At 38.7% G+C, this 24,504-nt stretch overlaps 1 protein-coding gene across 1 annotated transcript in view; it reads left to right on the plus strand.

Moving 5' to 3' along the window:
• LOC136874603 (dual oxidase 1-like) overlaps positions 1-24,504 on the plus strand; it is a 335,200-nt gene that overhangs the window by 182,083 nt on the left and 128,613 nt on the right. Inside the window, exons 18-20 of the mRNA XM_068227874.1 lie at positions 9,718-9,936; positions 10,018-10,203; positions 20,339-20,479. Of these exons, the coding sequence (XP_068083975.1) occupies positions 9,718-9,936; positions 10,018-10,203; positions 20,339-20,479 (546 nt within the window). The remainder of the gene's footprint in view (positions 1-9,717; positions 9,937-10,017; positions 10,204-20,338; positions 20,480-24,504) is intronic.

The raw sequence follows: 24,504 nt of genomic DNA on the forward strand, positions 1-24,504 counted from the left end.
AACGGATAATTACAATAATAGTACAATATCACAGATAACATAATAATAATACTGACATAATAATAATAATAATAATAATAATAATAATAATAATAATAATAATAATAATAATAATAATAATAATAATAATAATAATAATAAAATACAGATAAAATCATACAATAATAAAAATACAGATATCATCTTGTAACGGGATTTGAACCGTTACAATTCGCCTCCCTCATAAATAAATCGAAGAACAAAGAATCGATTGATTTATGAACAAAATTATATATATAACACTGACACAGATAAACACTTTAAATGAGTATACAACAATAATTTTCTTTTTCAACATCCATACATTTTATAAAATATCACAAATATGAGAATTCTTCTCGCACATTGCCATCGTAGATAACTGTCCAGTGTCCCATTCTCTCTCTTTCTCTCATACAAATCACAAGAGCATAGCCCTTAATTTAACACACACAAATAATTTTCAATCAATATACAACATTCTTCTCCTTTTTTTTAACATATCAAAATATTTTGTGAAATATCACTTATATGAGAACTTTTCTCACATATGGTTATCGCAGATAACTGTCCAATGTCCTGTTCTCAGTTTTGTCACACAGAACATGACAATGTAGCACTTATTCTTCCAATGCACCAATACGACACTTGGTTCACACGCTAATTCATGTATGTTAATTTTATTTTGCCAGTTTCTTACAAAAATTTAATCATCTTACTCTTATTTCAACAAATCTCACGTGAAATACTTCTTTACATATATAATACTACAAATACCGACAATATCCCCTTCCTGATCTTTTAAGGAATATGCACACTTCCCGATACGGTTCACAATAGTGAAATACCCCTGATACAAAAATAACTTCAACATATTTCCCGCCTCTGCAGATGATGAAAATGGAACTCTGAGTCGCACTCTGTCACTAAAACTGAATCAATTTTGCCCTCATTAACTTACATATCTCAATAAATCACATCCTTCTTGGCAACAATAATTAAAGGTCCAATACTATGGCTACAAGATGGTTCAATTATTCCGTAATCCAGCATAATGTTTATTTGTTCTTAGACTTCACTAGCATTTTTAAGTTGAATGGGGTACTTACCTCCCACAAACGATCAATGGTCATTTACTACAAATTTATGTTCATATACGTGTTCTTCCTCACTTACCACTAAATACATCTCGATGCTTACCTAACATCGACCACAATTACTCCTCCTGTAATTCACTCAAATTACCTCACGTCACTGCCTCATACCGACGATCCCTCAGATCCTGGTCGTATAGACACGTAACACACCCAACAACACATTTCCTCTCACTAGGAACAACTTCACTTACCTCTCATATATTTCAAAGAACACACGTCACCAACACACTTACCTCAGACCATCATAATTAACACGTACTTCTTTGCTAGTTTCCTCATAGAACAAACACACACTACCTAAATCAAAGTCTACTCTACTTCCATGATTTGCAACCAAGTCAGCTCCTAAAACAACTGAATACACAAGTTCTGGTACAACAAGGCATGTCTGAAACTTACAATTATCTTTACTTATGATCGGTACTGCTGTCATTTTATTTACTCACTTTGACTCACCCAACGGCTGTTATAAGATCTGATAGTACCTTCACTTACCTTCTTCATATCACAATTTCCATCATCGGAGTTATTCCCTCACTACTTACATCACATTCTCGGCATTACAAGTACTTACATCACTTAACAGAACACTTCTTACGTCTACCTTACTATTACTATTAATTACTTCATTATCTACGACTACGTCATTACTTAAATATCTCACTTAACATTACTTAGGTCACAATCACGCTGTACTCTTAAATCTACTTTCACTACATAACTACTTATACTACATACCTGTTCATCTACTACCTTCAGCCTGTCTACTTAACTTACCCGATTCCCTGTGAATCTGAAATACTCTGGCTCCATAAAGAAACTTGGATAACATTCATATTAAGACTATCATAATCTCTCTGATAACTCAAATCCGTACGCCTCCCATCCTCCGATTCTCTCTGATTACTCCTCTGACCTTCTCTCTCATAACTCAAATCCATACGCCTCCCATCTTCCGATTCTCTCTGATTACTCTTCTGACCTTCTCTCTCATAACGCAAATACATACGCCTCCCATCTTCCGATTCTCTCTGATTACTCCTCTGATACTCTCTCTCTCTCTGATACACGGCTAACATTTCCCCCCTTCTCTCTACAATATTACTTTCCCTAGACATCATGCGCTCTCTCTCGCGCCCCTGTAAACATTCTTCCCAAAGCCTGTCAATGAACTTGTCTTTCAATTCTCCTAAATTAGACATATTATCCCAGTACACTCGAAACCATATTTTACTTTCACCGATAAAAACATTAGACAAAATTTCCAGCACGTATTCCCATTCAATAATATTATTCCTCAACTTACTTGCAAATCTTTTCTCAACTACTTTTACAAATTCTATAGAATTAAACTGTTTTCCAGAAAACTTGGTTAAATCACGATCCCTACTGAACAAACCACTCACCACTATCATTTCTCCCGTCATCTCACCTGCAAATTCAAATTCCTGCCGAATCAATCCCTGGCAGTTCACAACTTCTTCTTCTTCTTCTTCTTCTTCTTCTTCTTCTTCTACTTCCGCTGCTCTCTCAGAATTCTCTTCCACTATTCTCACGTCTTCCTGCAATTCTTCCTCTCTCTCTCTCACCTGCTGTGATAGCATTTCCTGTTCGTTCCGTAGTTCACTGACTTCCACAAGTTTGCTTTCAATTTGTTCAATTCTACTAATCTGTTCCCTCGTATCTTCCCTAACTGCATTGTAAATTTTGTCCAATCTCTTCTCGACTACCTCATGAATTTCTTCCCGATTACTAGATATTTCATTTCTTAATTCTTTGATATTCTCTGTACAAGTTCCTTTGACATGCTCAATTTGAGTATGAAGCTCGCTCCGACTCGACTCCATTTCTCCTCTAAGGTCAACACACTCTTTATTTAACTTATTTTCTAACGTAGATATTTGACTAGTTACCTCTACTATCTTAGTATCTATTTTGGAATTTAGTGATTCACTTAACCCATCTATTTTATCATTGATCACATTAAGATTTTCGTTACAACTACCAATCATTTCCTCCATTTTACTACTTATGGAGTCAATCTGTTTATTACAATTTTCATTATTAGTACAAATTAATTCTTTCATCTCTTCCTTACTATTTTCGTTACTACTAATTATTTGTTCCATTTTATTACTTAGAGAGTTAATCTGTTTATTACAATTTTCATTACTACTATCAATTAATTCTTTCATCTCTTTCATATTATTTTCACTACTATTACAAAATAATTCTTTCATCTCTTTCTTATTATTTTCACTATTAGTATCAATCTTTTCCTCCATACGTTTCTGACTATTTTCACTACTACTAAAAAATTCTTTCATCTCTTTTTTATTATCATTACTGATCTCGGTAAATTTGGCCATCAGCAAATTTAGAAAATCTTGGTTCATTCCCCCCGCGATTTCCTTTTGAGTTTCAGTGTGCTTCTCAATTTCTGTACTTTCCTGAATTATCTCAGAAGCTTCCATCGTATTCACCTGCTCCCTACTCTGAATTTCACCTTGGATGTCCGCAGAAGCAATGACCTCGTCGTCACATGACTTGTTATTGTCTTCCTTGTCCATCTTTGGTTCACTAGTGATAGTACGCGATCTCAAATTAATTTCCCTCTTCAAATCCCTTGACATATCCCCAAAATACAAATATATATCACAAAATTACACTCTTGACATTTACCGGTAATAATTTCCGTTGGCTTAAATGCGCACACTCCTCCCAAAATGAACCTATGATATGCTGTCATTCAGAACAAATTCTGAATTTATTCGAGTCCCACGTTGCGTCGACACAATGAGATCATTTATTACTAAAAACTAACAGGGTGTGGGGTAATAAGCTTACTTTTGACAACATACCATATAAGTTCTGGGAAAAGGAGATTGGCGTTCGGTTTCCCCATTAATTTTGAGGTTAAGATATTTTACTTTCAAAGAAATGAAACTATGAATTCGTTTGATAGAACAATATATATTCTTTAAATAATATATCAAAAAATAGTGAGTCTTGTTGCGATAAAACAGATGAAAATATGAAATTATGACATTGCAACTGACAGAAACTAGGCATGAATTTAGATTCTTCTTGACCGGACATTTAACAATTTATACGAAATATTTCCCTCACTGATTCACTTGACTGTACCTTCAACACTTTGAGTGTAATTACGACGTAATCCATTGCTCTGGGGTTTACTGTAGATGTGTCACGCCTAACGTGGTGATACATCCTTGCGACTGCTTCTTCTCCATATCATCTGACTTCTTTGTAAGTCAATATGGTATGACCTCTTGGTAGGTCCAGGGTTGCCCTCTCTGACTCCTTGGTAAGCCTTGCGTCCGCGTCTTCCACTAAGTGACGGACCAACCATTTGGTCTCACTCTCTCAATGACCAATAATGGCTCACTGAGTCTTCACCATCTCTCGTTCACACTGGTTGGCTGACCACTTAAGGCCTCTTGATCTAGTAGACTACTTCACTGTACTGCATCCGTATAAGTAATGACTGACGCTACAATGTGCATCCACCTTTTATAGACGTTGGTTGACACAGCTACGTAATCTCCAGAAATAACAATGACATACTCCCACCTACGCGACAGATATTACATACAGTGATGAAATAGCCCTGCGGCGATTGAGTCGATGCGCGCATATCTAAATAAATACGATGACGTAGCCAAGGCGCGGCGATGACTTGGCAGAATCGCCAGTAATATTGCACAATGCACCAACGTCACATCCGATCTCTGATATATACAACAATTCTCACTGTACAGGTATTGAGTGTTATACTACACATACGTATCTATGTATACATCTAAGTGCAATCTTGCAAGCAACAGGCAATTGCAAAATTGAATAAAACGGATAATTACAATAATAGTACAATATCACAGATAACATAATAATAATACTGACATAATAATAATAATAATAATAATAATAATAAAATACAGATAAAATCATACAATAATAAAAATACAGATATCATCTTGTAACGGGATTTGAACCGTTACACTTTTTTAGACATAGGGGTGTTGAAGGCATGAAAAATTAAGCTGTTATAAGTAGCACGTTTATGTGCTTGAGGGTGCGAAGAATCTTGTCGTATTGTGGTTGCTGTTTGGGTTGGTTTTCTGAATATTTTTAAGATAAAGAAGAAGGATGTCTAGTGATAGTTAAGTCTAGAAAATTAAGAGTTTGGTTGTGTTCTGATTCGAGGGTGAATTCAATGTTAGAGTCTATGTTGTTGAGATAAAGAAGTGTAGAGGCTGCGTTGGTTGATTCTTCATTTAAAATTACTAATGTGTCATCGACAAATCTGGCCTAAAAGAGGATGTTAGAGAAATTATTATTATTATTATTATTATTTTTGTGTTTTCTTGTTTTAATCGGCTGATGATAACCTGGACTAGGGTCGAAACCAGTACCACTTCTACTTATTATTAAATAAGAATGTAATCACTGCATTTCTTAATCTTTGATATTGAATAGGTTGAACCTCTTTATTTATTATTTCAATTTTAACTGTGATACTTTTCAATACGGAACAACACCGCCGGGCTGAGTGGCTCAGACGGTTAAGGCGCTGGCCTTCTAACCCCAACTTGGCAGGTTCGATCCTGGCTCAGTCCGGTGGTATTTGAAGGTGCTCAAATACGACAGCCCCGTGTCGGTAGATTTACTGGCACGTAAAAGAACTCCTGCGGGACTAAATTCCGGCACCTCGGCGTCTCCGAAGACCTTAAAAAGTAGTTAGTGGGACGTAAAACAAATAACATTATTATATTATTATTATCAATACGGAACAATGAAATTTTTATCTTTAAAAGAGGAGTAGCATCAAAAAAAAAAGGTTGCAAAGTTTGAGCTGGGAAGAATTGGGAGAAAGAAACGAGCTGCTCGACTAAGTGGTATGTAATACCAATAAAAATGGTCCGTTATTGGACATTATAAATTTTCCAGCTAACTCATTCCTGATTGCCAGCGTTTCGCCCCCATGTGCTAGGCTGGGCTCATCAGTTGGTACCTAGCACACCTACCAAGACGCTGGTTAGTGCATACCATGGAGGCCACTGCGTAGGCTAATTGTAGCCACCGGCAGTGCCAATGCACTATGAGAGACCCTGTCTCACTACTAAAAATTGATGACTGCCTGGCCATCAGATGATATAGGTGTTGATTCCCATAGTGAATCTGAAATATTTGTCCCAAATGAGTAAATTTATAATACCAATAAAAATGGTCCGTTATTGGACATTATAAATTTTCCAGCTAACTCATTCCTGGTTGCCATCATCTGATGGCCAGGCAGTCATCAATTTTTAGTAGTGAGACAGGGTCTCTCATAGTGCATTGGCACTGCCAGTGGCTACAATTAGCCTATGCAGTGGCCTCCACGGTATGCACTAGCCAGCATCTTGCTAGGTGTGCTAGGTACCAACTAATGAGCCCAGCCTAGCACACGGGGGCGAAATGCTGGCAACCAGGAATGAGTTAGCTGGAAAATTTATAATGTCCAATAACGGACCATTTTTATTGGTATTATAAATTTACTCATTCGGGACAAATATTTCAGATTCGCTATGGGAATCAACATCTATATCATAAGTGGTATGTTCCGAACTGTCAGCGAAGAGATGGCGTGGAATGACATTAGTAGACAAATAATTTTGAGTGGCGTTTTTAAAAGTAGGAAAGATCACAATATGAAGATAAAGTTGGAATTCAAGAGGACAAATTTGGGGCAAATATTCATTCATAGGAAGGGGAGTTAGGATTTAAGAAAAGGCTAGGAAAACAACAGATAGGGAATCTGCCACCGGGGCGACTGCCCTAACTGCAGATCAGTATTGATTGATTGATTTGATCAACATCAACAGCCTCTTCTTTTTCTAGTACATTATCATCTACTTCTTTTTGTTGATACAGTTGATGAATATGTTCCTATCATCTTCCTGCCTTGTTTCCTTTCTTTAGAAGTGGTTTTCCTTCAGATCTCTTGTTATTAATGTGGTGGCAAGAAATATCGTGGATTCATAAAATAATGAAAATGACACGTTAAACTTATAAATGTATGAAATTCAAACCATACATGAGATGGTGTAACTCTTAAATTACAGGTAGTTCAAAACGACAACTATGGAAAGGATGTGGAAATGGCATGGTAACCCTATTGAGGTCCGTGGGAAAGTATGACCTTATGGGGAAGAAAAGGTTCTCAATAGTCATCCTCAACTAATTATATTACTGATTAACAAGATAGAATAAGCTACAAAATCAAATTAAACAAAAACAAACAAATGGCATAGTAGCTGACAATTAAAGAAACACTGATGTTACAAGGCTTTTAAATAGAGTTAAAAAAACAGAACAACGGAATTATCCAGCTCCTTGAATAGTAGGAGATTAAAACTTTAACATAGAATTGACACAGAATGACTGGAGGCAACCCCAAAAGAAATCAACATTTTCATGTGACGTACAATATCGCTATTCAAGAAAGAAAGTTACATTTACATTTAATTACAAAATACTGAGCCTAAAAAGAGAATTCCCTCTGAAAACAACACGTTGCGGACTAGCTGAACAGCTAAGTTATACTGATGCTCAAATTTGGTGAATGCACATGTCTAGAGTAAACTCCCATACGCAAAACAATATGTTACATTACCACGAAAGTTACATTGAATAAGATAAGGCCAAAACACGAGAATGAATTTAAATTAAATCAAACACAAGAATATAGCACTTACCCAGAGAGGCCGGCAAACCCCAGATGGGCAGACCCCGAGCGCGTCCACTCACTAGGTCGGTCAGATAGTAAAGACGCCTGAACCAAGCTTGGCTCTGGCCAAGTTGCCAGAAGCCGGAAATGGGGCAATCAGGAGATAACCAATTAGGGCACAGGAGTACACTTGCGACTCTCACATTCACCAATAAGAAAGTTTGTTATTCTAATCTATTACAGAGCTTTTCAAGAATATTCTTTCTAATGAACCAGCAACTTCAGTAAACGACTGGAAGAATACTCCTAAAAATGACTTGTGGCAGTACACCCTGCCTCACAATTACCTATCTCATTAAAACATCCTGTTACACAATACAAAATCTCTTCAAAAAACACAAAATTTCACCTTAACACTTTTTCAATCAAAATTGTCCACACGTACAGTATTTGTTTTCTACAATAAATAGAAAATAATATTTTAAACAGCATATTTAACATTAAGTCCAGTGTCCATCTTATACGCATAATTTCTTCAAGTTACATAAATAATTTTCTTCACTAGTCAAATAATACAGCAAGTAAAACAATGTAATAACTTTATATAACACAAAACAAAATTCTGAAATCATGATTCTTCTTTTAGTCCTTATCAAATACCACAAACACAGGTCACAATTAATGCACCCAGTTTTCCTTTTTCCAAATGTTTCCTTGATTTTCCTGTATGAAGCATTTACTTTTCCTACAACTACACAATCTTCAACATCTTCTGTTACAGCCACTCTTCCTTACCTGGCTTGCACTGTCTGTTTATTTAATTCTTTAGTTACCTGTATTCCTTTCTGCCCTTCTCATTTACACATGGATATGTTTGTGGGCTAGGAGTCTGTCTATAAATACCATCATCAATTTCGCTTAGACAATTTTGTGTGGACAGAAAACCAACACTGTGATAGTGAATCAACCAGTGTTCGTCATACTAAGTCTTCGTCATCTTCTTACTCATGTTATTACCATGGGCCAGAACTCTGCCTTCTACATACAGTAGGTAAAAATGATGCTGTGTTTTAAATGAGTTTCTACTGTTTTTGGCATTTTGTCTAGGTCACAGTAAAGCCTTCTTGCAAATATTTATGGCCATAGGACACGGGAGGATATTCGCAACTCTCTCATTCACCAATAAGAAAGTTCATTATTCTAACCTATTACAGAGCTTTTTGAGAATATTCTTTCTGATGAACCAGAGGGAGTACTGTTACGTGCCATTTATCTGTCTCATCACAGCCTGATACAAGTTTTCATTATTACTGATGGCCTCCATATCATGCTACGAATGAACCATGACTATGACCTGGTAACATCATGTTGCTACATTCTGCAAGATATTGTGTCGCAATGCCTCTGTGCCTCACTGACATAATCTTTTTTTTCTGTGTGCTGAATCAGCGACCATTTTCTTGGACATAGATCTTGATAGGTGGAGAATCTTTTGACATGGCATGGGAATGTTGTATGCTGGATCAGTTGCCATATTGTTGGGTGTAGATCTTGATGCTACATATTCCTTTCAGTTTATCAGAACTCTTGATCATCCTATGGTTGGAGTGAGAGTGTACCCCCTCCATGTTGTAAGAGGCTACTAAGAGGGGAACAACCAAAGAATCTGTATTCACTCTCTCGTCTTGGAAGCCCAGAAACATACCCATAATTCTATGCTTTTCCTTGTAGCAGAAAAATCTTTTCTTTTTGTGTTCTTGTACTTCTATTGTTAGACAGTCAGGTCTAGTATCTCTTGTTTAATATGTGTGTGATATTCCTGTTGCAGCATCTGAATGGGTGGATAAGCACCATCCCTCCCGCCCAGTTGCTATTCTGTTGAACAGCAGTACTAAACAAGTACAGGTCTACAATCACGAGGGGGTACTGTTACGGGCCATGGATCTGTCTCATCGTGGCCTGGTACAAGTTTTCATTATTACTGATGGCCTCCATATCATGCTACGAATGAGCCATGACTATGACCTGGTAACGTCATGTTGATACATTCTGTGAGATATTGTGTCGCATTGCCTCTTTGCCTCACTAACATAATTTTTTTTCTGTTAGGTGCTGAAGTTTGACACTGAAATAATGAGAAGCACCTTCCTGCGACAGTTTGAAGACTTTTTGTCTGAACTGGGGGTAATGCGTGAGAGAATTAAGATTACTTTAAAACCAGCTCTGAGGCAAACTGTTACTCGTCGAGTCAGACAGAAGAGACTGGAAAAGTTCTTCCGTGTGGTTTTCTCCCAGGTAAGATGCCTTTCTCTATACTATCAATTAGTATATACAGGATCAAAAAGAGATTGGGTACACAAACTGTGGAAATCTTGCAAGCAATATACAACAACTGCATCAGCAGTCTACAGACACCAGTTGGAAAGACAGAATGGTTTACAAATGCAACTGGACTAAGACAGGGGAGTGAGCTGTCACCTCTTTTGTTTCCAATGATGATGCATGAAATTGTAAAGGAGACAAAGGTAGCATGTTGGGCATAAGGAGATGAAGTTATTACTATTTACAGATGATATTGTGTTCTGGGGGGGGGGGGGGGGGTAAAGCCTCCGTGGCTCAGGCGGAAGCGCATCTGGCTCTCACCGCTGGGTTCTGTAGTTCAAATCCCAGTCACTCCATGTGAGATTTGTACTGGACAAAATAGAGGTGGAACAGGTTTTTGTCCAGCTACTCCAGTTTTCCCTGTCCTCTTTCTTTCCAGCAACACTCTCCAATATAATTTCATTTCATCTGACAGGCATTAATCATTGCCTCAGAGGAGTGCGACAGGCCTCGGCAACCGGTACATTTCCTATCCTTGCTGTAAGATGGGGGGGGGGCTTCATTCATTCCATTCCTGACCCGATCAATGACTGGAAAACAGATTGTAGGTTTTCATTCAATGTGGTCTGGGGAATGAATAGCAAAGAAGTACAAGAATAACTTGATGCACTGACTGAGAAAATTGAAAAGTATGGTATGAAAATCAGCAAAAAGAAAAGCAAGATCATGGTGATATCAAGAGGAGAAAGACAAGGGAAATGCATTGTGAAAATTGGTGGTCAAAGCCTTGAAATTGCTGACAGTTTCAAATACGTAGGGAGCGAGTTAATGTAGAATACAAGGCTGGACATGGAGATTAGAAGAGGGCAGTGCATTCTACCAGAGTGTAAGAAACCTTGTCTGGAATAAGGAAGTGTAAAGAGAGAATGTATAATTCACCCATACTGATCTATGTGGCCGAGAGTAGAATTCAAGCCAGTGAAATGAAATACCTAAGAAGTATGGTAAGAAAGATAACAAAAGACAGACTAAGAAACAAAGATGTGAAAAAGGAGGTCAGAATGGAAAACCTAAATGAGGGAATTCATAAGAGTAAACTAAGATGGTTTGGATGTGTGGGGAGGATGGAGGAGGAAAGAATACCAAAACAGATGATGGAGATAAAGTATGAGGGAGAGTGAGAGGGAGACCTAGAACATGGTGAATCGATTTGATAAAGAGGAGTGCAAGAAGAAGAAACCTGGACTGGGACTAAATGATGGAAGAGGAATGGCGGAAGGAGAGAGGAAGGTGGAGAAGTGCGACCCGGCAGGGGCTGGGTAAGGCGAAAGGAGGGTGAGGATACGCAGTGTTTGCGAAAAAATTGTATACACTTTGTATACACACTTAAACATAAAAAAGCCTCTTCATTGTTAGATCTCAGTTTTAACACTATAAGTTGTCATCTTCAGAGGCCCAGGTTCAATTCCCGGTACTGCCAAAAATTTAAGAATGGCAGGAGGGCTGTTATGTGGTTATAGAGGTACATGGAGATCACCTCCATTGGGGGTGTGTTTGAAAAAATCTGCATACATTCAAAATGAGGACATGAGTTTACTCTGTACCACCTCGGGATGAGGACACTTTTTCTATCACAAGTTGAGGACAAGTTTCCTGTACCTGTCCAGTTAAGGGAAGTGCTCAAAATGGTTGGTATCAATAGCCAGACACCTATTACTACAATGGCAAGCAGCTGATTGAGGTTATTGGCGATTGGTGCACATGCCTGAATGAAGGTCCTTCAGCATAGCTGGTTTCCTGCCCTACACCAAATGCAACAGTCCAGAAGTGTTAAATCTGTTGAATGAGGTGGGAACTCATATGACAAAAATGAAATGACGTATGGCTTTTAGTGCCGGGAGTGTCCGAGGACATGTTCGGCTTGCCAGGTGAAGGTCTTTCGATTTGACGCCCGTAGGTGACCTGCGTGTCGTGATGAAGATGAAATGATTATGAAGACAACACATATACCCAGCCTCCATGCCAGCGAACTTAACCAATGATGGTTAAACTTCCCGACCCTGCCGGGCATCGAACTTGGGACCCCTGTGACCAAAGGCCAGCACGCTAACCATTTAGCCATGGAGCCAGACAGGAACTCAAATGTTGATTACCTTAAATCTAATACTAAACAAGTACAGGTCTGCAATCATCAGGGCATACTTTTAAGTGCTATGGATCTGTCTCATCACAGCCTGAGGCAAGTTTGGCTGTTACTGACAGCCTCAATATCCTGCTATGAATGAGCCTTGTAACTTCATGTTTCTACATTGTGTGAGATATTGTGTGGTAACATCCTTGCTATCATAACATTGTCCTATCCAGTGTCCTTGCAGATTCTCACCCAGAAAAAACTACACTGCTTAGTGGTAGTCAGGGGGTTTTGTTCGTAGAAGATCTCACTGTCTTCATAAAGTACATGTATTGCTGGTAAAATGAATGCTGGAACATTTCCAGACACACTTCACCACTAACAATGCCTTCAAGGGTCATGTTAAACCTCTAGGTGACAGTCCACACTAGATTTTCTTCAACATGAACGTATAGATTGACTAATGTAACATAAAAGCTTTCCAGTCTGTCAAACACACAAAAATGTTAATATATGTAAATTATAACATTATAAACATACCTCTACTGTTGTGTGATGCTCACTAAAGACAATCATAACAGTTCCATTAAGATTGAATTGCACCTCATCAGATTGCAAAATCTTTATCACAAACACTATTTACCAGTTGTGGCTCATGAAATTGCATATAGGAAGGTCATTATAGTTTAAATACAGACACATATAATATATCTACATTACTTACCCATATTTACAGTACATACATACATATCCCACGTCGTTCCATCTTAAGCGATGGGTCAGCGAACAAGGCTTCTCCGCCAGTTGCGTCTCTGAACTTCTCTCCTTCTCGATGCTTTCCAAAGTGTGTCCTTGCCGTTGAATGTCAATCTTCACCATGTCCTTGTACCTGAGTCTTGGTCGCCCTCTTGGTCCTTTGTCTTCAAGTTTTAGATCATACATTTTTTTTTGGTAATCTGTTATCTCCCATGCGTCACATATGTCCATACCATCTCAGTCGTTGCACTGTTATTCTGTCCTGCACTCTTACAACTTGAGCGGATTTCCTCATTACGGACTCTGTCCCTCCGTGTTTTACCGATCATTCAACGGACAAATCTCATTTCTGCTGCCTGGATTCTACTAACATCTTTATTTCTCATGGTCCATGTTTCGCAAACATAGGTCAGAGTTGGTACGTAATAGGTTTCATATATGACTCTCTTACATTTTGTTGGTATTTTCTTGTTCCATATTATGTCTTTAACTATTTTGTAAAACTTGCTACCTGCCTTAATTCTGTGGGAAATTTCCTTGTCTATATAACCAGTATCAGAGATAACACTTTCAAGATATTTGAATTGATGGTTCATCTGTAGCTGTTTCCTCTCCATTTCAATGTGTCCCATTGGTTGTCCATATCTCTTCATGACCATAACCTCACTTTTCTCTTGGCTGAAGATGAGTTCATATTCTTTAGCAGCTTCTGTCCAGGAGTTTATTTGTTCTTGAAGGTCTTCTTTAGAGTCTCCCCACAAGCATACAGTATATCATACGCGAACAATATAATTTTCATTTTCTTACCTCCAATGGTTTGGCGAACTTTTCTCCGAATCTCGTTCATCACAGTGATGAAAAGAAGAGGAGACAAAACACCACCCTGTCTTAACCCAGATTTTATATCAAAGGTTTCAGTCATTCCTACAGGTGTTTTGACTTTACTTTGGGTATCTTCATACAAATTCTTGATCCTGTGTATCATGTCATCCTGTATTCCTGTATTTACAGTACATATACAATTACAAAAATTAAGAGGCAATATGTCACAACACACCAAGACTTTACTTATCATTAATATAAAAGATCCACCTCTCTTTCTTCAGCTGTAACAAATCTCTCGATAGCCAGTGCATTTTTACCCTTCAGTTGCCGTTGCACTTCTCAGGAATGTCTTTATCCTTTTTATTGAAAGAAATGCCTTTCTCTTTCCACATTATTCATTGGTATGCTTATAGTGCTTTTTTAACAATGGCACATTTGGATATACAACTCAGTGAACTGTGTAGCTGAACCACCTGCCACCCTTCTTGGTCACAGTTTGTTTGTGACCGAGACTTTCTCATTACAGCAGGCCTCTTTTCCAAGAAACATAGCCAAAGGTAACATTCATATGCCCTTTACTTTAAACGTCTGAGGTAAGTATGGTTTCACATCTTAATCAGCTTTTTCAAGTCTCGTTGGTGGAGAAAAATGTCATCATCAGAATGTTGGCCGGCACGGTAGGGACAAATGGTGGTATCATCATCATCATCTTCCTTCCAAGTATTGGGCCATGTGACCCGTTACGGTATACAATTTCTAATCACGAGATTACATACCAAAAGCCTGGATTGAGTTCAAACCTCTCTGCATTGTTCATATGGAATGATTCCATATTACACTGTTGATGGCGATTCATATGTCAGATGGAGATGTTGAGCCTCGAACAGACCCTTTGTTGTTATTTGACAGGAGTAAGCTATGTACTGACACTGGATTTCACCCTCTCCCTGCATCATCATCATCTCACACCCAGACCACCATTAACCACTGTCTTGCATGTACACTGTGTATCACTGATCACAATTATAAAGCTGAATTTCCCACCTAATGAATACTTTTTATTTTATATTGATGTATTTAATACATTTTACAGTACCAGTTTTGGCCTTTATTATAGACCGTCCTCAGCTTCTGAAGAACATTAATTTTGGTAAAATAACATACAATGCTAAACACTACTTAATTCTAAGTTTAAGACGACTTATTTCTAAGTTTAAAATATACAAGTTTCCAACAGATCACAAGTTAAGCAAGAAAGAATGCTCTCACCATATTACTCCAAAACATTGGACATTAACTCACAAGACAATCTGATGTCAATCAGTACCCAACTATGAGAAGATTTTAACTCATTTTATTCATTTTACCAGAATTGGCATCTTTTAAACATGCAAAATATGTACCTGTTTTAACATAGAAATGTACAATTCATTAAGAGTGTGTTCATTGAATATCAGGACCACACCAGTGACACTTCACAAGCAAACTTTTAGATATAATTTAAACTCCAATTTGATGCAAGTTTTATCACAACATTGCATAATTTAAACTTAGAAATAAGTCATCTTTAACTTAGAAATAAGTAGTGTTCAACATGGTATGTTATTTTGCCAAAATTAAGGTTCTTCAGCAGCTCCTATAATAAAGGCCAAAACTGGTACTGTAAAATGTATTAAATACATCAATATAAAATAAAAAGTATTCATTAGTTGGAAAATCCAGCTTTATAATTGAGATTGTTAAAACCATCAATACGGGGCTAATGAAGCTAATAAATTATTATGTACATTGTGTAGCCAACTTCCGAGGCTAGCCAATTTCCAAGGCAATGTTGTGAATCTTTCCAAAGCCATAAGTGAAGAAGCAGGACTTGTACCATTATGAGGTCTTGTGGATCTCTCCTTATGCACATCACATGTTTATCAAACTTGTCACTGAACCACGTAATTGTCTAGCTTATTGGAGGTTCTGTTTGAAACTCATGCCTACACTGATGTCGTACTTGAGCAACATTTTCACTCCTGATATACCACTTTAAAATGTATTTTCATTCCTCAAACGTCAACTGTGCTTCAATCATCAATCAATCAATTAAACAATCAATCAGTCAGCACTGATCTTCACTTAAGGCTGTCACTCACATGGCAGAATCCCTCACAGTTGTTTACCTAGTATTTTCTTAAATGATTTCAAAGAATTTGGAAATTTATTGAACATTTCCTGTGGTAAATTATTCCACTCCCTAACTCTTCTTCTTATAAACAAATATTTGCCCCAATTTGTCCTCTTGAATTCCAATTGTATCTTCGTCTTATGATCTTTCCTACTTTTAAAAACTCCACCCAAGCTTTTACATCTACTAATGTCATCTCTCCACTGTCAGCTCAGAACGTTCATCTCCTTACTCGCAGTCCAAAGTTTGCAACTTCTTTGCAACACTACTCTTTTGTCAGGAATCATCCAGAACAAATCGTGCTGCTTTCCTTTGGATCTTTTCCAGTTATCATATCAAGTAATCCTGGTGAGGGTCCTATACAATGGAACCATAATCTAATTGGGGTCTTAACAGCGACTTATATGCCCTCTCCTTTACATCCTTAATACAACCCCTAAATATCCTCATAATCCTTATTTAAGAGGTCTGTAACCTTATGTACAATCCTGTTTGTGTGATTACCCCAATGAAAATCTTTTTTGGTCATCTTCTTTCACTGCCATATCTGTTGGATCAAACCTGCTATATTTGGATTTGGAGGTCGGCACTCTGCCACTGATCTGCAGAGGGAGCTACCATACTACATACTGCAACAATAATTCAACAATATACAGACATGATCTGTTAAAAATCCATATCATTTTCTTTATGTATACACAGTAAATCTTCACTATTTCAAACTTTACAATTCAGAAGTCACTATAGTTTGACCTGTTTTACATCACATAGTAAAATATTTCAATACTGTACCGGGCTTTACATTCACACCAAACATCAGTGCAGAAAAGAGTTTCTCCTAACAATAAGTTTCTCCTTTAAGCCATCATCAGCAAATGTTTGGTTCTGGATAGGGATGATGTCATGCATATGCTTAGACACTGAGGATTAGCAGTCAGTATTGATAAAACAGAATATCTTGTTGGACGTGAGAAAGGTGAGGATTTGAATTTTGAGTTTGGCCGAGTGCGAAATGTAGATGTGTTCAGGTACCTGGATTCACTAATGGACAAGACTGGTCGATGTGATATGGATATATCCCACAGGATAAGTCAAGTAAGGGTAGTTATTAGGTCTGTAAATGGGATCTTTTGGAGTCACCACATATCCAGTCGAACAAAGAAAATGGTGCCACGTGTTGGGATTGAAAACATTCTGACTTGTGGCTCGGAGTATTGGACACTGAACGGGACACAATTGAGTAATATTGGGGCTGTGAAATTAATGTGTCATGTCAGAGCATGCAAACTACCTGTCTGGATCGGTGAGGAATGAATTTGTAAGAATAGAGCCGGTTACTGATAGGATTGATGGTCAACCAATGACATGATGTCCGGCTGCATAGCTATATGGTTAGTGTGCTGGCCTTTGGTCACAGGGTTTCCGGGTTCGATTCCCGGTAGGGTCAGGAATTTTAACTATACTTGGTTAATTCCGCTGGCACGGGGGTTGGGTGTAGGTGTCATGTTCATCATCTTTTCATCCTCATCACAATGTGCAGGTCGCCTATGAGCATCAAATCAAAAGACCTGCATCTGGCGAGCCAAACTTATTCTCACACACTCCTGGCACTAAAAGCCATATGCCATTTCATTTAGTGACATGGTACGGACATGTCCGACAGATGGAGGAACAGGGTTGGCCACAGTGTTTGCTCAACTGGTCTCCACTAGTGAGAAAATGTCTAGGGAGACGAAGGACAGCCTGAAGGGGGAAAATAGCTAAAGCCATGGAAAGGAAAGGTCTATTCAAAGGAGAGTGGCAGAATAAGAACATGTGGCATCTGAGAACAGCCAATTGCTGATAAATGGAAATACCTCCAAAGTAAATATAAATATGAACTACAACAATCTGTCAATGTCATACCAACACAGTTAGGTCTTATGGTGATGATGAGATAGGGAAGGGCTATGAGTGGGAAGGAAGTGGCCGTGGCCTTAATTAACGTACAGCCCCACCTCTATCAATTGTTTCAAGTGTTCTTATAATTGTTTTGGCCTCACCATCAACACTGAGAAAACCATGGTACTTTCACAACCTACCCCAGGAACAACCATCGTGGAATTCAATATCACCAATTTAGAGATGACAGGAGAACAAGTTGACCACTTTTCATACCTTGGGAGCATCTTGTCTAAGCCCCTGTGAGATGCTATAAAGATCATCTTAAGCAAACCATGAAGGGACTAATGTAAACCCTCAGACATGATAATCACTTACTTTGGCAGCGATCCATCCTTGCTGCAGTTGAACTGTTTGACAAGAACGTTGTGGACACAAAGAGTCCAAATGGTAAGCATGCAAGCTTCACCAAGCCCAGCCATGATCTCCGCCAGAGTTCATCAAGTGTGAAGAGGTTGCAGATGTATGTACAAGAACTCAGATTGATGTGGAGTGAGCCTGTTTGAAGACGGCAGTGTGTGAAGATGTGGAGACTGTCTTTGTCTGCTTTTTCTGTTGCTCTCTACCATTACTTTTGTTCATTACATATTCCTTTTCTTGTTCCTATCTCCAACTATTGTAATAGTTACGACATCCGCCATCCCAATGTGGGACTTTGGGCAGGTAATCTATCCAGCACCAATAGCAGTGATGTCACCTATAGGGCCCTCCCGTTCTCTCCCGCGCACTACTCGTGGACGGTCCTCTTCCTCACTCTGTACAGTAGAAACAATGAGAAAGATGAACTCAGAGCTTTCCATCTCCAGACAGTTTGAGCGGCTTCCCCTCATTTTAAGGTTCTCTCCCCTATAGAAGGGCAGGCAGGCAAACGTGAGGAGTTCAGTGTGAGTAAGCAACTGAGAGCAAGTGGTTCGGTTTGAGTCCAGTTCTGTCAGCATCTACAGAACAATGCAGCGAAGGACGAAGGACAGCGAGAAATGAGTAGAGTGTGAGTATGTATCTCATACGGACTTGTAAGACTTAGGCGCTTAAATTGTGAACAGTGTGGCTGTTTAGTTACTCGTGAACTCCCCTAAGGCTCGAATGACAATTTTGGGAGTGTGTGTAACATAGTTGTTTAGACTGTAAGTGTCAGTCGAGGAAGATAGGGTGTGAATTGGTGTGACTGAATGCTGAGAACACAGAGATAGAGTGCTAACTAGTGTAATTGTGTACTTTGTGTCTCTCTTATAAACCCAGACCGAGTGCAGCTGCCTCAGCCCAACTTGCTTTAAGCCTTACCGTATAAAAGATGTTGGAAATGTCATCCTTTATAATGAGGGACTTCATAAACACCATCAGCAAGAGTTATTACTGTTCACACAACCATCAAGATGAAACCAGGCCTCATCCGAAAAGAGCACAAGCTGTGAGTGATGCAAGATGGAATGAAATCCTACAACCTGTTTTCCAGTCAATGACCGGGTCAGGAATGGGATGAATGAAGCCCCCAACTTGCGGAGAGGACAGGAATCGTGCCAGCTGCCGAGGCCTGTTGCACAATGATGTAAGGTACCACTCACAATATCTCACTCTTGTCGCTGGATCAGCAGGTTTTAAGCAATAGGTCCGTGTAAACCTGTTCGGTTTGATTTGTAACAGCTTTGTAGTTCTGTGTGCAGAAGGAACCGAAACTCCTACTTATTCTGATAATTTTGTGATTTATTCGGTGACCGTTCAAGATTTGCTTTTCCTCTGTTAAAACTGTTCATGTGCGTGCATGTTTTTTTTATTGAGCACTGAGCCAGTAGTTTCAAATTTATTTACAATTATGTGAATCTGTGCTCATGAAGATGGAACTTCACCAGGAAATTGCTGAACAAATGCATTGCGTACTCTTCGAGCCAACTCGTACTTAAAATTACTTTCACATACGAAAACACGGTGTTGCAGTGATAACCGTCTCACTAGCTAGCTATTGATGCTAGGTTGAACACGTGCACGCTCCTTGCAAAGTCAAGAACTATGCGCGCGCCTCCTGTACAGCTGCTTAATTCTCGGAGAGTAGAATCGCCACTGGACGAAGAGTGGAAACTACCAGCGATGTATTTATCTGCTTTCCCGCCATCGTGATGCAATACTTAGCTTGACTTAAAATTAGTTATATTGCACGAGGTGTCCCTGCTTTAGTGTATTTCTGTCCTCATTCCTAGCTTTATATTTCTACACTTATTTCTTATAGTTATGTTACGTTGTTTGCTGGAATATTATACTGGGTATGATTGTTCAATTATATTTTTCAGGCCTTCGATATAATTCATGCAGAAAAGAAAACTCTAAAGATTGATGCCCGAGTAGCAAAGGAAGTGATATACACTGAAGTGACTCTCAGTGAGTTTGCTGAGGCCCTCAGGATGAGACCTGATTCACAGTTTGTTCAGAAGGTAGGTGTTTTATATTGTCCAGAATACCTGAGTAAAGTGACAAAAAACAAACCTGTGTCCTTGGAATTTAGGTATCATATGTATTTACTAGTGAGCCTCCGTGGCTCAGGCGGCAGTGCGCCGGCCTCTCATCGCTGGGTTCAGTGGTTGAAATCCCAGTCACTCCATGTGAGATTTGTTCTGGACAAAGCAGAGGCGGGACAGGTTTTTCTCCGGGTACTCCGGTTTTTGCTGTCATATTTCATTCCAGCAACACTCTCCAATATCATTTCATTTCATCTGCCATTCATTAATCATTGCCCCAGAGGAGTGCGACAGTCTTCGGCAGCCGGCACAATTCCTCCCCTCGCCGCTAGATGGGGGCTTCATTCATTCCATTCCTGACCTGGTGAAATGACTGGAAACAGGCTGTGGATTTTCATTTTCATGTATTTACTAGTAAGTAAGCCTGTCATTGACAGCCAAAATTACGCTGTGGGAAGGAATTACTGCCTACATGACACCTCGTAATCTGCAAGCCTTCGGGCTGAGCAGTGGTCGCTTGGTAGGCCATGACCCTTCGGGACTGTTGTGCCATGGGGTTTGGTTTGAAAATTTTAAAGTTGTTGAGATGGAAACAGTATATCTTTGAAGGTAAAACCCAAACCAGTGTTCCCTTTTTTCTTTCTAAAGAGTTTGAAATAGTCGGACCTCTTCCGTTTGAGAGCACATAGACTTAAATTTCTGCTGCATTCTAGTAGGTGTATGTTTCATTACAGGATGTTTCCTTGTGTAGATTGTTAGTATTAATCACCACCTTTTCACTGATACACATGTTGACATCATCTGATGAAGATTCCTGTAATTCTTTAAATGCCTTGAAACCTCTTATGACTCGTAATTACTTGATGCGCTGTCACTTTGAAATACAATATTGTGTGGTGCAGATGCATAGCACATTGGAGTTTGAATGAAAGAGAAGTGCAGTAATTAAGTTTATCATGGAATATAAACTTCATGGTTTTGATATTTATTGACTTGTGATCACAATAATAATTAAACTTATGTCGTAATGGTCCACCTTTTCAATACTATATTATGCAACATTTAAATTGCATATCTAATCTAGAAACTAGTTTTGGCCTTAATGAAAATCTGTACAAACACATCCAATAACTAAAACAAGTGTCCAGGCGCACACAAATGACATTAAAAAGTGTTAAAAACATCTGGGATGAACTATGTGCACAACATGTAAAATATGACAAAATTAAAATCAGGCTCTAAAATTATTAGATGCGTTGCATCATGTTAAAATGTTCCATTAGTGCTTATTGTTAAAATATCATGAACTAATCATCTCATTAACCTGGAATTTTTGCTAATTGAATCTTTGAACTCGGTTCTTCCACTGAAAGTTCCCAAGGTAATGACTGCTCTAGTTTTCATTGCATTGTGAAACAACCTATGCAAATACAAGAACGTCACTTTCATTCTGTGTAAAATGTGGAAGGTCTCTTCTCCATTAGTAGATTATAAGGTAAATATAGTCAATGAATGTAAACTACATTCTTTTGAGTCTCTACTGTAAACATTTGAAAATTATCTGAGCTAAACTGTTGTAACAGGGAGTTTCTAAAGAGGTCCCTGCATTTTCTTAGTGTTCACACCTGAATCATCTCCATCCGCTGGGTAAAGCGGCACTCAAATGTTCCCCATCGCTGAGGGTTTAGCAGAGTATGTTAATTTTGCCACTTGCACTGAAATTACAATCTCACCTCAGTGAATGAGATATATTTTATTTAGAAAGAGCTAAACACTTGGAATTCCACCTTACCTGAATCATATATCCACCATGGAAATACCTACAACAAAATATTCACTTTCAAACTTTGTCAGATGTCACTCCACCTGTTCAGTGGTAAGAGTTCTGTCTTAACAACTAAAGATGAAGTTAATGGTGTTATATATTGTGGTGGGTTCTCCGTCAATTGGTCGTAAGTCATGGGGAGGAGTAACATGGACTGGATGTCACTTTGCTGGTGCCTCGACATTCGCCACACAGTGAACCAGTCAGGAGAGAGCTGGCTGCACAATTGGTCAGCCTCTTTTACCAATACTGACGTGGCTGCATGACCCCAGCGCGGGCCTCATTTGACATAACGAGAGAGAACTAGAGCCTTCCATCTACACAGGCTTCCACGGGTTTCTACTGTCCAAAGTATCTCCTTCAATTCAATAAAAATCACCACTGATCTGCAATTAGGGCAGTCGCCCAGATGGCAGATTCCCTATCTGTTATTTTCCTAGCCTTTTCTTAAATGATTGCAAAGAAACTGGAAATTTATTGAACATCTCCCATGGTAAATTATTCCAATCCCTAACTCCTTTTCTTATAAACAAATATTTGCTCTAATTTGACCTCTTGAATTCTGACTTTATCTTCGTATTACGATCTTTCCTAGTTTTAAAAACATCGCTCAAACTTATTCGTCTACTGATGTCATTCTACGCCATATCTCCACTGACAGCTCAGAACATACCACTTAGTTAACCACTTCGTCTCCTTTATCCAAGGTCTTCCCAACCTAAACTCTGCAACATTTTCGTAATGCTACTCTTTTATTGGAAATCACCCAAAACAAACCGAGCTGCTTTTCTTTTTTTCTCTTTTTCCAGTTCTTGAATCAAGTAATTCTGGTGAAGGTCCCATACACTGGAACCATACTCTAGTTGGGGTCTTACCAGAGACTTATATGCCCTCTCTTTTACATCGTTACTACATCCCCTAAATACCCTCATAACCATGTGCAAAGATCTGTACCCTTTATTTACAATCCCATTTACGTGATTACCGAAGTATTGACTGTTTATATAAGACACACGAGACTTGCCAGTGGAGTCCACTTCAGTTCAGTTTGGTCCAGTATGTGAGTGCAGTCAGTTTGAGTGTGACAGCCTGAGTTCAGGAGGCAGTCTGTACAATGTTCTGTCTGTGTGTCTGTTTCCGAGGAGTTGTGGCTCATGTCTGGCTGCTATGAGTGAGAGTTGTGTGAGAGTTAGACTGTCTATTGGTAAGGGACAGTGAACAAAGACGGTGTGCGTCATACTGAGCTGCAAGACTGTCATGTCTGTAAGAGTAACTGTGGGACTGATTAAGGCTATGAGTATCAGTTGCAGAAGGGTGTGTAGTGTACTTGAGTGAGACTGTGTCAGCCGAGGAAGACTGAGTGTGAATTAGTGTGACTGAACAATTAAAGTAGAGGGAGCTCTGTTGTGTCATATAAGTGGTGGTCCTGGTGTGCCTGTGTAGTTGTGTATATAGCTCTTAGTAGATAGTTAATAAATCTTAGAAGTTAAACCCTACCAGTTGTTGTGCTCAGTTAATCATCCCACAAACACTTTACAATATACTGCAATGGTGAAGTTTCATTCACCTCACTAATGAAAGATATCTTTCATTAAACTGTTCAAATATAGTAGTCATAATTGTGTTGTTCTTGTAGTTTATATCTGGTGACAATTTCAGCCTTCTACATGTTCTCGTTTCCTTGGTATCAGTGTGGAAGGCAACACAACTGAGCAGAGCTGAGTTAATGCATCAGTCTGGTTAGCTTAGCTTAGATGTAAGTAGGTGGTGATGTGCACAGCTGTTCACATCAACATGGCAAAGATGACACAATCATTTCTCTGAAAAAAAGTTTTCATTAAAAGGTTCTAAAATCATGGTCGTGAGAGTTTCATCGTACTTTTTATTTTTTTCTGTAAAGGGGAGTTAGAAAGCAATATCTGGTGGCAATTTCAGTTGTTGAAGCAGTTTTGTTTTCTCATTATTGTTGTGAAGGACAGACAGAAGTAGAGAATGGTTTATAGACATGTAATCTATTAAACAATGACTATAGCAGAATTCAGGCAACAGAAATGACACCGAGCTCGATAGCTGGAGTCGCTTAAGTGCGCCCAGTATCCAGTATTCGGGAGATAGTAGGTTCGAACCCCACTGTCGGCAGCCCTGAAAATGGTTTTCCGTGGTTTCCCATTTTCAC

This window comes from Anabrus simplex, chromosome 5 (genome assembly GCF_040414725.1).
Source record: "Anabrus simplex isolate iqAnaSimp1 chromosome 5, ASM4041472v1, whole genome shotgun sequence".
Taxonomy (NCBI): Eukaryota; Metazoa; Arthropoda; class Insecta; order Orthoptera; family Tettigoniidae; genus Anabrus; species Anabrus simplex.